Source organism: Alligator mississippiensis, chromosome 1 (assembly GCF_030867095.1).
Source record: "Alligator mississippiensis isolate rAllMis1 chromosome 1, rAllMis1, whole genome shotgun sequence".
Lineage (NCBI taxonomy): Eukaryota > Metazoa > Chordata > Crocodylia > Alligatoridae > Alligator > Alligator mississippiensis.
In genome coordinates, this window is record NC_081824.1 from 349,105,909 (window position 1) to 349,121,141 (window position 15,233).

The 15,233-nt window shown below is 39.2% G+C and overlaps 1 protein-coding gene across 2 annotated transcripts in view; it reads left to right on the forward strand.

Moving 5' to 3' along the window:
* Nucleotides 1-545: 545 nt before the first annotated feature.
* The window catches only part of SLC5A7 (solute carrier family 5 member 7), a 38,758-nt gene continuing 24,070 nt past the window's right edge, over nt 546-15,233 (forward strand). The window contains exons 1-5 of one of the 2 annotated variants that reach the window (XM_006259696.3): nt 546-1,192; nt 2,339-2,561; nt 10,521-10,634; nt 12,136-12,291; nt 13,857-14,005. In XM_006259696.3, coding sequence (XP_006259758.1) covers nt 2,384-2,561; nt 10,521-10,634; nt 12,136-12,291; nt 13,857-14,005 — 597 coding nt within the window. In that variant the 5' untranslated portion in view covers nt 546-1,192; nt 2,339-2,383. The remainder of the gene's footprint in view (nt 1,193-2,338; nt 2,562-10,520; nt 10,635-12,135; nt 12,292-13,856; nt 14,006-15,233) is intronic. The other variant, XM_019485011.2, reaches the window with a different exon arrangement.

The following is a 15,233-nucleotide window of genomic DNA, read 5'->3' on the forward strand; positions in this document are numbered from 1 at the left end:
CAGGATGGGCAGTCCTGCAATCAGGGGATGAGCAGGTTCATGTTGGATCTGAAAGGACAAAGTGTCCTGAACTGCAGGGGTGACAGGGGGTGCATTTCTCACTTCATTTTCTCTTGCCTCACGTTAGGCCCATCTTCAAAGTGACAGTGAGGGTGCTGAGGAAGTTGATGACAACTCCTACTTTCCTCGCTGGGCTTCCTCTAAATTATCTTCTCTCTCATTCTCTGCTCACTCTTCTCCCCCACAACCCACTGGGTCTGTTCAATCAGCCCTTTCCTTTGTTCCCTCTCCGGTCGCACACCCACCTTTACTGAACAGCAGTCCTTTTCATCCCTTCCATCCCTGTCTCACCTTTGCTTTGCCTCTTTCTCCCTCCCTCCTTCCCCTTGCAGTCACTCTCCTTTGAGTCATCCTCTCTCCCCACTGACGTCTTTCTCCACCCCTCCCCAACTCTGACGGACACAGCTCTCGCTCACCCCACTCATCCCTCCTTCCTTATAAAGGGATTTTTCTCTATGCCTACAATAACCACTCACTGCCGTAGAACAAAGGCAAGCCACATAGAAAGAGGTGACTGTGTCTTTTCTACACTTGTCACCTGAGGTCTAGAGAAACTAAGAAGATTTGGGGAACAAACCTGCTGCTCAGCTGTCCTTTCTGCAGCAGCTCAAAGAGCCCTAGAGAGCTCTCCTCTGGGGATGGGCTGAACACTTAGTGCTTCCCCCCATGGAAATCGGGAATGCATGAGTAGAGGTGGGGAAGCAGCATTTCCCAGGAAGGGAACCCAGGGCATCTCTTAGCTGGCGGAGAATGTGGCTGTATGTCAGTGGTGTGCACTGCTGCACAGGACATTGTGTGCATGTGCTCTGGTAGACTTGATGCTGCTGAGGGGCTGGAGCCTTTGCAATGTGCCTGTCCCTTTAAAGAAGGGGAAAGCTGCTGCTCACACTCTGCCTCTGTGGGTGGACACAAGGCACTGGGATCCGACTGCTTGATGCCAGTTCAAGTGAGAGTGGAGACAGAGAGCTGAGACAGAAGGGGAAAGAGGAAACCTGCTGCAAAAGAGGTGAATGAGGAAAGAGAAAAGAATAAGTAACACTGGAGAAGGGAATAGCTTTGAGGGGGAGAATATTTGAAGGGAAAACCTTTGGCTGGATGGAACAAAAGATACAGCGAACTATTTTCTCTGAATGTGAGTAATGAATCTAACTTGCTACTGTGGCTAGCAAGAGAGTTCAGGGTTTGCCTGTTTGAACTTAAAACTGTCTCCAGCTACTGCTTTGCTTAAATGTAAAGGTTGACTGTGTATTTCACAGGTACAGGATAGTGATGTGCACAGGGTTGGAAGACTATACTGTTCTCCACCTAGATTACAACAGCTCACCAGGGTGTAGTTAAACCTCATTTGGACTTGTGGCAAACTTAAATATTTTGTTTAGCTAAAGATCCACAGAGTATGCTGCCTTAAAGATTTTTGTTAAATACCAGCGAATTAAAAACTACCTGTTTGTGGAATGGAAAATCTGTATTAAAAAAAAGAGCTAGGGTGCACTGAATGTTTTCATTTTGTAAGAGTTTCAATCCTGTGCAGTCTGTTTATCTAAGATAAATTTCAGTCTTGCTATTTTGGCAATTTGGCATGTGGAAGTCTGAATTTAAAATTAATGAAGCTGTTTATCTAATTTATGACAAAACTGAAGAAAGTCACGGGATGCGGGAGGAATTCTTGTCTTATCAAAAAGAAAATTCAGATGTATAAATATAAGAGATGAGGACAGAGATACTAGGGAGCAGGAAAGTGTGCTGGATTTCAAGTCTTTTATATTCTTTTGTGATCATTATTTGTCCAGAGCTTTTGTCAGTCATTAATTTTGTAGTGTGGCTTTAAACTCTCTAAATGCTTTCTGTTAAAATGAATGACTCAAGAGTGTCTTGAGAAGAAAGTTCTAATATACCGAGGTATATATTAAACTACTACAATTCTACTTTAATAAGTGGTTTATTACAAAAGCAGTTCTTACATCCTGTTTCATTTAAATCACATGTTCCTAATTTTTCTGTTACTGTAACAAGTTAAGACCTTTTCAGGTGACAATTTGATTTTAGTTTCAAGGTTTTCTTAGAAGTGTGTGAAAAATCGGTGCCAATTGTATTGTTTTAAACCGTAAACATACACTCTTGCTTGTTACGTCTGAAATAATGCTTCAATAATCTAATTATCATAATCTCACTAATAACCAGCTGAGTTTTCAGTATATTCTGGCTCTAATTAGTTTCATTGTGCCATGTACCATTAGCTGGTTTGTTAAAAGCAATTGTATTATTGCATTCTCTCCAGAAATCTTAATGAAATAGCATTTCAAGGAACAATCGTGATTTCAACATGCCTTTCCATGTGGAGGGGCTGGTAGCTATAATTGTGTTCTACTTGGCAATCCTGCTTGTTGGAATATGGGCTGCCTGGAAAACCAAAAATATTGGCAGCAGTGGAGACCGCAGCGAAGCCATTATAGTCGGTGGAAGAGATATAGGCTTGCTAGTCGGTGGATTTACAATGACCGGTATGTTAAAACCTTTTTTTATATACACAGTACACAGCATGTCATTCTTTCATAGAAAGGTTTCACAAGCAGGTTCGGTTTTTGATAATCCAAAATGGAGAAACAACATCTTGAGTTCTAAGCGCAATTACGATTTAGGAAGAATATTTCTTGTTTGCTTGTGTAATGCTGTCCTTTAAAAAAATGACCTCTCTTTTTTTATAATTATCATATATAAAAGCTTTAAAGGGAAATACGTATTCAGTTTCTTTTTCACTGAACCTGTTTTAATGGTTTAAATAGAGATGCCTGGAGCAATAATGATTTCAGAGTTTTCAGTGGAGTGAACATAATTTTTGTGTACGTTATAACATGCTAAACTAATGGGCTAGTGCTGTGTTCAATAAGAAAAATAGCCTAAATGCAAAAATGAATTAATAAAAAATTGCTGCACCAAGCCCGTTTTTTGATGCACTGGGCCAGATTTGCCCAATGAGTAGTACTGCCAGTTTCAATAGACATACCCTGGAGTGTTTTAGCCTCTTTGACATGAGTTGGGAAAATGGTATAATGTTGTACTGTACATGCTAATATTAGCAGGAAGAGATTATGTGATGATTGACTTCTAATTGCACTTACCTTAGTGAAACCTCTTTTACTTTAAGAGGTTCACTGAAGTGTCTGAGAGGACTGGTTGGCCAACCAAAGCTAATGGGACTTGTTGGGTGAGTCATTCCTCCCCAGTTGGAGTAAGTTCACTGTTAGCCCTGAAGTTACAAATATCGTCTACTATACTGTGTACTTTTTCACAAATTTACAATATATGAATCTCGACTTTAGCAGATACATTTTATTTCAAAGCTTTATGATATAACACATGCCTTTCAAGCAAAACCCTTACAATTCCATATTAGATTTATCAGATCTCATTTAAATTTCCTTCTTTTGTCAGGTTTTCAGGTTCAGCCTTGTCTAGGAAGAAAAGACTCATTAGGGCAAAGTTGTGCTATCCTTGATCAAGCAAAATTCTTATGGGCAGCTATAGAAGTTTTGCTGATTTAAGGATTGCAGACTTTCCTGTGTTGAGAAGACTGTAAAGGATGACGTTTTAAGGTACACAAGTTGAAAGAGTTTGAATCAAGGCTAATACTTCACTTCTTTCCCTCCACTGTTTGCTGTTTGGAGTAGTCATTGCTTCTGAACTATTCAGATCTGGCTGGATATCACTAGTAGTTTTAGCTGCTCAGACTTGTTTTTGTTGAAATTAAACCTTGCCAGAAGATGCTGTTTTATCGAAGTGATTTTTTTTTCTTGAGACATATCTATTTCTACAAAATTTGTATTTGGAAACATTTTTAAAGACACTGATTCTATGGCTGAGGATAATGGCCTGGGGTGGGAAAGATGAAGCGTACAGATTTTTATTCATCCTGTATCAGAAACCCCAGGGTCTGCCATATCCCAAGCCAGTATCCTAATCATCCATCCACTTCTCTCACCTGTTCCCAAGAAACCATTCCAAATATTTAGTTTTGTGCTAATGTAGAATGAAAATTAGATTTCAGAACCAGAAGTTGCTTCAAAATGGAATTGTCATCTTATAGTCAGCTCTCCTGGTGACATGATTTTTGCATGTACATTAGGCCCTAGTTTGTAATTGAGCACCTGAGCAACCTAGGTATCAGCTAGGTATCATTGCTGATACCATTGCTAGGTATCAGCAATACACAAGGCAGTATCAGTGGCTGGAGCACTTGGACAAACAACATAGTTGGACTGTTTTTGCACCCTTCACCACCTGTGTTATACTACTGATCGGGCCTGACTCTGAAGCCTTTGTTTGGATAAAACCCCCATATATGTTATAAGATAAGGTCTGACTACGCAAAGCTATGGTATATTTGCATCCTCTCCTGTTAAAGTGAGCATGAAACTACCGGTAGTGTATAAAGTTTAGTACAACATTGTTTCTAGTAGGGACATTCATGGTATGTTAGGTTAAACGTGTTCACAGGTCCGCAGAATCAGAAGATAGACTGAATTTTGTCTGCATTGAGATGACTGGGCAAGAGTCAAAGGCAAATTATAAACACAAAATCATTTTTAATAAAAATTAAAATTTTGCTGCCTCATACAATAGGCACTTTTAATTTTTTAATTTTCAACATTGCATGTATTATAATAGCCAAGTATTAATTAAGGAAAATGTCTCAGTTTCTAAGTTCCTGAGTGGTAATATGATTATTTTAGTATAATTTCATGTATTTACCTCTCTTGGATATCTATATGGTAATTCAGTAAACAAAGCTTTTCATGTAAATGAAAATGACAATGTACATTAGAAATTGCTGGGAGCTCCTCACAGCATAGCCTGTAAATAAGTATTTAGAAAATAATAAAATACTTTAATTGAAACACTTTATGTTTATGAGATAGGGTCTTCTGCCACTCTTCCCTGTGGTGAACAACCATTTAGTACTGAAATAAAAGGAGTTATTTCTATAGCAGTATGGTACTCAAGATGGCTATAGAAGAATTGAGTCTATAGATTTTAATATGAAATATAGGGCCTAATCCTAGAGTCAGTGACAGTTTATTACAGTTACAGCCATTACAGTTTATTTTTAAAAATAGCTTTTGCACATTTTGAAAATTATATACTCCCCGCAAATAGTGCCTGTGGGGAAAATCCAAATGTATGCTATGCTTCTGAAGAAAAAGATGTATTAAAAAGTAATTAATATGCCTAAACACAAAGCATGGTTGAAGGCTGAATGTATCTGCTGCGCTTAAAATACAAACAGATAAAAGACTGAATCATGAATAAATCTCAACATTTCATTTTAAAACTGAAATTATTTTACAGATATAGAAAAATATTTAATTCATATGTTAGTTTTACCTGTATGCAATTTAAAAATTGAACTACCTCTTAGCATTGTTATTTGTAATAACACTTACCCCAACCTCCCACTTCTGTACATGCTGAGATCAGTAGCAAATTTCAGCCTGCCATAAATTTGTATGATTGAGTTTCAACCTTGGGGAACCGCTGAAGATTGTCTTATCAAAATACTGACACAGCCTAGCAATAGCATTCCAAGTGGAGTCATAATAACAATGATCCTCAGATACCATTATTCATTTTGGTTGTCTATATATTCTTCCATAAAGAAAATTAGTATCAAAATGCTGTTCATGTAATCAGTAGACAAATATCTGTTTTACAACATATGATTAACTCGATGATGATTTGACTGTGTAGTAAACAGAGCATCTCATAAAGAATGCTGGATTATTTTTTATTAAATATTCTGATGCTCATTATCATAGAAGGTTCATTTAATATGTGTTTCTGTGTTTTCATCTCTACCAGGATTAGACTTGGACTATATGCCACTAGCACACATGTAATCTGTAGTATTTCTCACAGAGTTTGTATAAATCAGTTCATATTGTGTGGTTTTTATTTTTGTGTTTTCAAGAATGTAGTTAGATAAACTAAAATAACTTCCCATATAAATGTTACTAATCATTCCTTTTGGCCAATTCTTTTATTTAAAAAAAGACTTGACAAAAAGCTTACATTAGAATAACTTAAAAGTTAGCATCAGAAAATTCACATTGAAGAACGAAAATCCATCCTCATTTCATTCTAGGTATTTCAGCTCTAACTGGTCAAATGGTCCCAAAAATACTATCTTCCAAAGCTCAAGGTTCTTTGGACAGATGTTTAAAATAATCTGGCAAATAAAAATATAATAATAAAAGCTGCTTCTCATCCCCAAATCCAGAAACAGAATAAATAGGAAATGAAAATTAGCACCAAATTGTACTCCACCCTCCCCACAAACACTAGTCTTCAGTTCATCCTTCCTCCACAAAGCGTGAGGAAAGTGGATGGACTCTGCAACCGCCCATGAAGGTTTATAGCAATTTGGCCTACTTCTGGCAAGGGTGAGGGAATCCAGTTCCAAAGACTAATTGTCCCCATTGACAACATCTTTAAGTATAAATTAGAGCAGTGCCAATTGAAAAAAAAAATCTATTACTGCAGCTCTGACCCCATGGGGACTTAAACCAGCGGTGGAAAATTGTTTCAAGCGGAGGGCCGCTTACTGAGTTTTGGCAAGCCATCGAGGGCTGCACGACAGGCAGCCAGGGGCAGATACATATTAATTTTCTAAATTTTTTAGGGGCCCTGTGCACTGTGGGCCAAATAGAATGGCCTGGCGAGCCAAATTTTGCACACCCCTGACTTAGACCCTTAGTACTGGGCATCATTCTGCAACTGTCCTACACAAATCCTCTCCAGTAAAGCAGATAAAAATGTCCATCCTTCTGCCTATTTACAATGTGACTGTAGCTATAGTATCTAGGGGCCTATCACCACTTTCTTCTTATAAAACTAGTAATAAGCCCATTTGCATGCTGCAGGACTAGAGTACACTGCAGGACATTTTCTCCAGGCTTTTTACCAGCCCTTTTTTTTATAAGTCACCATCAACAGATGCAAAAGAGCTGATAATGTGAGCTATATACTGGTAATTCTGTCTTGCTGGGTTCTGGTGCCAAGGATCAGTAATGAGAGAGTGTTCTCTCTGTTCCTTTACATATAGGCACACACCTCGTCTCCATGGCCAGTGTCTATATATGTTGCATAGTAAATCTTGCCAAGATGTCCACTGACAATAACAGGATCACAAGCAAAAAGGTTTAGCCATTCCCACCAGACCTTCTTTTTCTCAAGTATCCCTAACATATCCCCTATGAATACACACAGCTATACATAAGACTACTATTTTGCTTCTAAATGCAGGGTAGAAGAGATCTTAGCCTTTGGAAGGTTGCAATTTAACCAAAAATATAAGTGTCCTCAATTTCTCCCCACTTGTGGGCTAATTCAATTGGTGTGAAGAGAATATTAAAAATACATTTCCATCAAAGTTTCCCGAGCTATTTATAATAAATCTGTTTTATCTATGTACATGCCCGCTTTGCCATTGCTTTCCTCAAATATCCTAACAAACTAATTTACTGGCTTGAATGCCTGTTGAAAAAATTGTGGCTAAAATAATATTGCAGGATACTTGAAGAATGTGAATTGCTGATTTAGAATCATAAGTATTTACATGGGCAGTATGATTATAAAGGTTACACTCATTTTCATCTAGTCACAGAAAATATCAGCAACCACTTGTGGCCTTTGCATCAAATCAAAGCAGCTCAGATTTTGTTGCATTGAAAAGTCTAATGCATATAATGAACTATTTGTGAGCAAACTAGATCCAAGAATTCATAAAATTAATCAGCAAGTAACTCTAACTACAACTGTATTCTAAAGGAAATCAAGGTATATTTACAGATCACCTGCAAACAGAAAGAGAGAACATTCATTAAATCATTTGTTAAGAATTATTTGTCAGGATTGAATTACAATATACTTCTGCATATGAGAGCTGTACTTTACAGGCTTAAGCTAGGGGCAGGCATTCAAAAAGCAGGAGCTTGAATTGCATCCATCTTTGCAGGTTAGTCTAACCTGGCTAGGTTAAACCAGTTTGTAACCATACACACATCCACTCTGGACTGAAGAAATGCAGGCACATGCCTGCAGTGGCTTAGGCTACAAGCCAGGGGGTGCTAGAGCAGCCCTCCCTTTCCTTCCACAGTGATGAGCTGAGGTAGGCAGGATGCCGTGATTAGGGAGGGGTTCCCCCACTCCTGAGCAGCCCAGCAGGGAGTTGATAACACAGTGTTTATCACCCCTAACTCAGTGTTTATCAGCCCATTAAGAAAACAACAGCCTTTCTCCATTAGTTCAAGCTCTTCTTAAATAGCTTTTCTAAGGAAGGAATGGAGGGACATTACCAGCTAACTGTTGATTAGCTCCAAAAAGCCCTAAGCACACACAGTCCTGTCTCCCTTTGTCCCGTCTCCCACAGCACAAACCGTAGCCAGCATGTGGTATGCTAGCTAATGCTGAGAGGTGTCTGTGTAAGGCAGAGGGGAGGGGGTGATCCCTGCTTCAGCAGAGAGTGGTGAGAGGGTGCGGGGGGAGGAGGAGAAAGACATGCAGACCCCTCTGTGCATCCAGTCTCTGCTGGAGATCCAGCCAGGGAGCAGAGGGGATGGGCCAGCTGAGCTCTCTGGAGCAAAGAGCCCAGCCCAGAGAGTATGCTGGGATGCTGAGGGACTCTGATTTAACTTAAACCTGGAAGGGGTCTGGGACAGGCGTTGTATAAACCAGTTTGACCCAAATCAGTTAAGTCTGATACTACATTCAACCAGGTTTATCTCAAACCATTTTCAGCTATTTTCAAGTGGATTTATGGGCACTGAACTTCTGTTCTGTTACATGTTTAAACCAGTTTCTGATCACTTAAACCAGTTTATGTATAATGTCTGTCCCTAGCCTTAGTGTTAATTCTCAAATTCCCAGGTTTGGCAAGCTGCCTATAAGAGACAGGAATCAATCCATTATCTGCCATGACTTGGTAACACAACTTATATTGCACTTCCTCATATAAATGAGTGGAGAACCTATAGATGTAGCATATCTCAATTCAGGAATATGTATGTAGGAAGCTTAAATACAGATATGACAAATTCTAAACACTGGGTAGTTAAAGCAGTACACCACAGATCCCGTTAGCATTGGGATCAGTCAAAATTGGCCTAAAACAAGAGATTTTTAACTTGTCTGGGGATGTAAAAAAATCAAGCCTCATTTTAAGAGCACATCTTTTAAGTACACCTTAGTCAACAATGCATTTGTTGGGCTTTCTGCCAGCTTTAAATATACAGAATGTTCCTGGTTGAGCCAAGTCTTATATATGTAGATATTTTTTTTCTCCTTCGAATCTCCCTTTAAAATGTTTGTTCAGTGCTATGCCTCCAAAAATAATTCTTAGGCTGTTGCTTGTTTAGTCCATTATATTATCATGGATGACTAATATTGTCTCATATTTTCACTGTACACTATGGACATGTCTACACAAGATACTTATTGCACAGTAGACTAATTAGTTGCACAGTAAATGTCCTGCATGCACATGTGTGTCCCTATTAGGCTGGAGTAGACTAATTTACTTCGGAGCAGGATAGTACTTGGATTTACTTAATTTACTTGTAAATATAAGTTCTATCCTGCTGCAGCACACGTGTAGAAGCTGCCCAAGGTGGCTGGGCATGAGAGTGCTACAATGCAAGCACTGCCGGTAGCTAGCCGCACACTGAGGCACCCTTGTGCTCCAGCCACCCCCTCCACAGCACGTTGAGCTGGGGGATCATCCCAGGGCCAGCAGGCTGACCCCAAGGCTGCCTGCCAGCTGGGGCTGCTCTGACTTGGCTCAGTGTGCTGCAGTACCAGGCACACGTGCAAACGATGCACCTGGAGCAAAAATGCTTCCCATTAATATGCATGTGTCAATGTGCCCTTAGTATGACTGTTGTCTCCTCTATAATATATAGATTGTAAATGCTTTTGAGGACAAGAAACATCTTTCTAGTTAATCTTTGTACAGCCCCCAGCACATTGGCAGTTGTAGGGGGAGGGGATCCATGACTGTGACTCATGTTTAATACTCCTAGTGACTATAGTAAAACAAATAATAAATAATTGTAATATTAGACCTCATGGCATGGTTTACTTCTTGAAATATGACATGAGTGTTTTTCCTTCTTTATGGGCATATCTACATGTCCACTGGACTGTGCAGTTGTTACTGAAGCAAGTACTAAATGACTGCACAGTAACCACCATGATTGCGCAGTCCTGGTGCTGCATGGGTCATTTCCAATGCTACTGCCCAGTAGCAGTGAGATACTGTGCAGTAGCATCCATGTCATGGTTCATGCCTGCTGACACTATGTCGCTGTAGCAACAAGGTACAGTGATGTAGCTTGTTGCTACAGTGACATGACATTTCAGGTAGATGCATCATATACGTTTTAAGTTTTTCACCTTTTCATTTTCAGCCACTTGGGTTGGAGGAGGCTACATCAATGGGACCGCAGAGGTTGTGTATGTCCCAGGCTATGGGCTGGCTTGGGCACAGGCACCCATTGGATATTCCCTTAGCCTGATTTTAGGTAAGCAAAGAACTAAAATGAACTAGTATCTCAGTATTTTTCAGAAGTATGCTAATGTCATAATTGTTTGATCCCTGTAGCAAGGGCCTGATAAAAAGGCCATTAAAATAAACAGAGTTTTTCTGGTGTTATTACCAGGCTTTGGAGCAGGCCTTTAAACAAGAAACAAATGCACTACTAATTACTGCAAATAATCTGACAACTTAAATCCTAAAGAATTCCTTTGATACCAACAGAGTATGGACACATGCACGCTTGGAGCCATTTCAAAAGGGGAACTTTTGAAAAGGGCAGCAGCTGTTATGTTCAAATTGCTATGTGTGGATAAGTTAGGAAAGAAACAGAGGTAGCAAAACTGCTCCACTGAATTAAGAAGTGTTAAAGTTGGAGAGGTTTTGCTGCCTCTAGAGCTTTCCTGGCTTGTCAACATGTAACGATAAGAATATAACATCTTGAAAACCTCCCCCCCTCCCCCTGCATCCCTTTTGAAACAGCTCCAAATGAATATGTGTTCATAACCATGGTTCAAACCCTTTGAACTCATTAGCCAAGTATGGCAATCAAACAAGCTTTTCTTTTCTCTGCTCTTCTCCTCTCTCTCCTCTCTTCTTTTTTTATATTATATCTTTTATATTTTTATATTTTTATTAGCTTTTGCTTATTCAGTTCACCTCCGTTAGGTGCTTTGATGATGTCTGTCACTATAGTATCTGAAAGCTTCACAATTGCATTATCCCCATTTTACTGATGTGAATCTGGGGCATATGGTGCCTATGGGCCAGAAGGCTTGGGCAAAATCTGGGTGTTTGAGTCAACCATGTTCAGTGGGTGCAAAATTGCTTAAGAACCAAGATTCACCATGCACTTACCCATAAATTTGAAGGCCTGTGTTCTAGGTCCACCATACCTTGATGGGATTAAAATATGTATTTTAATACTACTTAGTATTAAAATACATATTTTAGATTCTATTGAATACATTAGAGCTCTATAATGAAGCATGAATTATATAGATATGGAATAACATTATGAAGAAAACCAGACCTGAGGTCGTTTCAGTACTTGTTTCCATTTCTGGAGGGTAGTGATGCATTGGACAACTACATAATTAAAATATGAGCAAAAAACAATCTCCTGTGCTCTACCAATATGCTGTTTGTAAGCTAAGCAACACTGTTAGATGAAAGGCCACTGAGTGCCACCAACGCAGGCTGAAATCTCTGAACCATAGAGACTTAAAAGTCCAGATTTATTTCATAATTAGACCATACTGCAGGTAAGGATTGTTAATGATTTTCTTTTAGTTTTATCCTACTCTTGGAAAAAACCCTTTTCTTATCTCAAAATAAAATCTCCTTTGTAGGATATTTTTAATTATACTTATTTCTGTAAAAATACGGTATGGCTACTATTTGTATACCTGCAAAAAACAGCAAGGTTTTACTTAAGGTAAATGTATTTCTCCACTCACATTGATGTCTTTTAATGTTTAACATTTTAGGTGGTCTGTTTTTTGCAAAACCTATGCGTTCCAAAGGCTATGTTACAATGTTAGACCCTTTCCAGCAGATGTATGGAAAACGAATGGGAGGGCTGTTGTTTATCCCTGCATTAATGGGAGAGATGTTCTGGGCTGCCGCCATATTTTCTGCATTAGGTAAGGAATTAGTAATAAAATAAAATAATAGTTCACTGCCTCAAGGACAAGTAAAGAATATCAGAAACTCATGAAAGCAGCATAGATTAAAAATCAACTGCTAAATCCAGGGGCTGATTTTAAACACTGATTGTTTTGGCCAGACAGTTTGGAAAGGGATGGTTTCCATCTATTTGATTATCAGAACCTTGATTGCCTCAGCACTAAATGAAGTGTTCTGGAGTCTTTATTTTTGAGCAAAATGTTTTCAAAGCAACAAGAAAAGTTTTAGCTACATCATTTTCCATAATTGTAATGGGACTTGAGTGATTATATTCCAAATAAAAGTATATCTCTTTGTGCTAAGTTTGAGCAGCCTCACAGTCACAAAAATTATAACAGCTCTAAAAAATAGCCACACAACTTTATTGACAATACATATAAATAGTATAGTCACTTCCATCTGACCACAGCAGAAGAAGCTATAAAGTGCTTTTTCTGGACCTGAAACTTATCAGGGAATCCAAGTTTATTATGCATCTGTACTTCTCAAAATAAGAATGATAATAAAAATCCTAGCACTCAAATGATTCAGAGAACTAACTGAAACATGGCTCAATACAAAATCATCAAACCTCTCATCCATCCCTGAAAATAGTTATGTTGCTGAGCTCTTTAATTATAACAGAGACTTGGATTTTCTGTCTCTTTTAAAAGTGAGAAAGCCCTTTAGTTGAGTAACCATTAGCACTCTTAATTGTTTACCAGCAAATAATATGCACAATGCACCCATATTGCCTTTATTTTTTAGCACAATCTTTTTTTAAAACAAAAAATAAAATTTGGAGCTTTTTTCCCACTGTGCTCTGATTAGCTACAAAGCAATGGGAAACTTGTTTACCATAATTTTGTCACAAAACTCTTAAAATTTGAGAACAAATTTCATGCTGAGGTGATGTGAGATGAGTGGCCTGAAGTATTTTCTAAGGATTTAAAATGTGCTTTCTTTTCTGAATGAAGCTCAGATAATTTTGGAGAAGGGTCTATGCGGTATTTCAAAGCAAGCATTGTGAACAATTTTTGGTGTCTTAACAACCGAAAGTTAATGATTATACACCTAGGAGGCTTCTGAATTATAGCTTCTGTGTGAACAAATGTAACCATTTTATGCCCTTGAATTTAATGGGCCATTCTCCACATAGAGAGGTTAACTTTCCAACAAGGAAAATCCACCAGGTCTGGTCTTTCCCTCCTGCCTTAAAAAGCTGTGTCGGAAACTCAAGGCTCTTTATCTATTCCATCACCATGAACTGGCCTGAATAACAGATGGCAGCACTGGCAAAAGTAAACTTTTCCCCACATAAATACTCAAGGAAACTCTCCATGGGAGAAAGGAGAGTGCAGCTCCCTGCCACTCCTTCATCTAGGCTGTATTATAAAGGCATGGCGGAGCCAAAGAGAACCATTCTGCATTGTAGAATGATACACATTTTGAAACCAGTGCAAGCCATTGGCCTAGAGAATATTTTTTAAAAAGAAAGAACAAACAGCTAACAATTTGTATTTTGTTGCCCCCCCCCCCACAGGTGCCACAATAAGTGTGATAATTGATATAAATATCAATATTTCAGTTATTGTTTCTGCTCTGATTGCAACGATGTACACTGTAGTGGGTGGACTGTACTCAGTTGCCTACACTGATGTGGTTCAGCTCTTCTGCATCTTCCTAGGGCTGGTGAGTTTGACTATTTATTTTTTTCCATTTTTCAAAGCAAAGTGGTTTTGCTCTCAGCAATGGGACTCAGCACCCATCAGAGACCCAATGTTCTTCCTTAATTGCAGATTAGGACGTGGGTGTCTTGACAGGAAGTAGGGGAAAAAAGAATCTTTTCCCTCACTTGGCTAGAGAACAGTGGCCCTAAAAAGGCATCACTACTTCACCTTAACAGTGCTACAAAATAGTCCTCTATGACCTCAAAGGGCTTCCACTGAATGGAGGATGGCAAGATCTACAGAGCTGAGTGTATTCTTGGCCATACACCTGCCCATAACCAATGTCTCTTACTTCCTTTTCATCATTCAAAGCCTCCAAATCCACCCTGCACAGCAGAACTGCTACATTTGCTCCAATGTGCCTGAGCCTAGGCGACATGTTGAATGGGAACAGGGGGGCATGTGCCCCCCCTGAAATTGGGAGCCCCCCCAGTCAGCGATCGACCACTGGTGCCCACCCAGAGTCACCAGTCGCCCATGTGCCTGAGTTTACAATGGTGATGCAGGATCCTATTCTCTAGCTCACTCCAGTCTCCTTTCAGCTAGTGCAAAACCTCTTGTAACTTCCTGGTGTGCGGAAGCACCAACAGGCATAAAGTTCTGGAGCTGACACCTTCCTTGCAGCCAGTGGCACAAAAGATAGGAAAGGCAGAGAAGAAAGCACTCCAGAAATACCCCCCACACAATTTTTCTAGAGTCATGGCAAGATCTTGGATTTTGAAAAGGGAGGTGAAGATTGTGCACTGCAGTATCACATATAACACAACACATTTTTTTCTCAAGGTAAAAAGAAACTGAAAGCTTTAATAGTATGCTAGGGGGCCTAGGACTATATTATTCGGTTTAAGATCAAAGCCAAAACAAGCACATAACTTTATCGAAATATGCAGTAATTTGCTATATCATGCATCGGGTGTGTCTACACGTGGCTGTATGGCACCATTGTTACTGCACCATCATTTAGTACTTTCTTTTGGAAGTACTAAATGATGGTGCAGTAACAGCTTATACTGTGCCATGCCAGCCATGCGTGGTTATCTTTAGCTGCTATGTCACCGTAGCAGCACACTATGAGGGAATGCATTGCTGCAGCGATGTAGCATCAGGTGTAGATGCACCCAGTATGTATTAAAAAACACAAACTAGGCAGAAATACTCAAAAGATGTTTCTTTAATCCTGTAGTCATTAG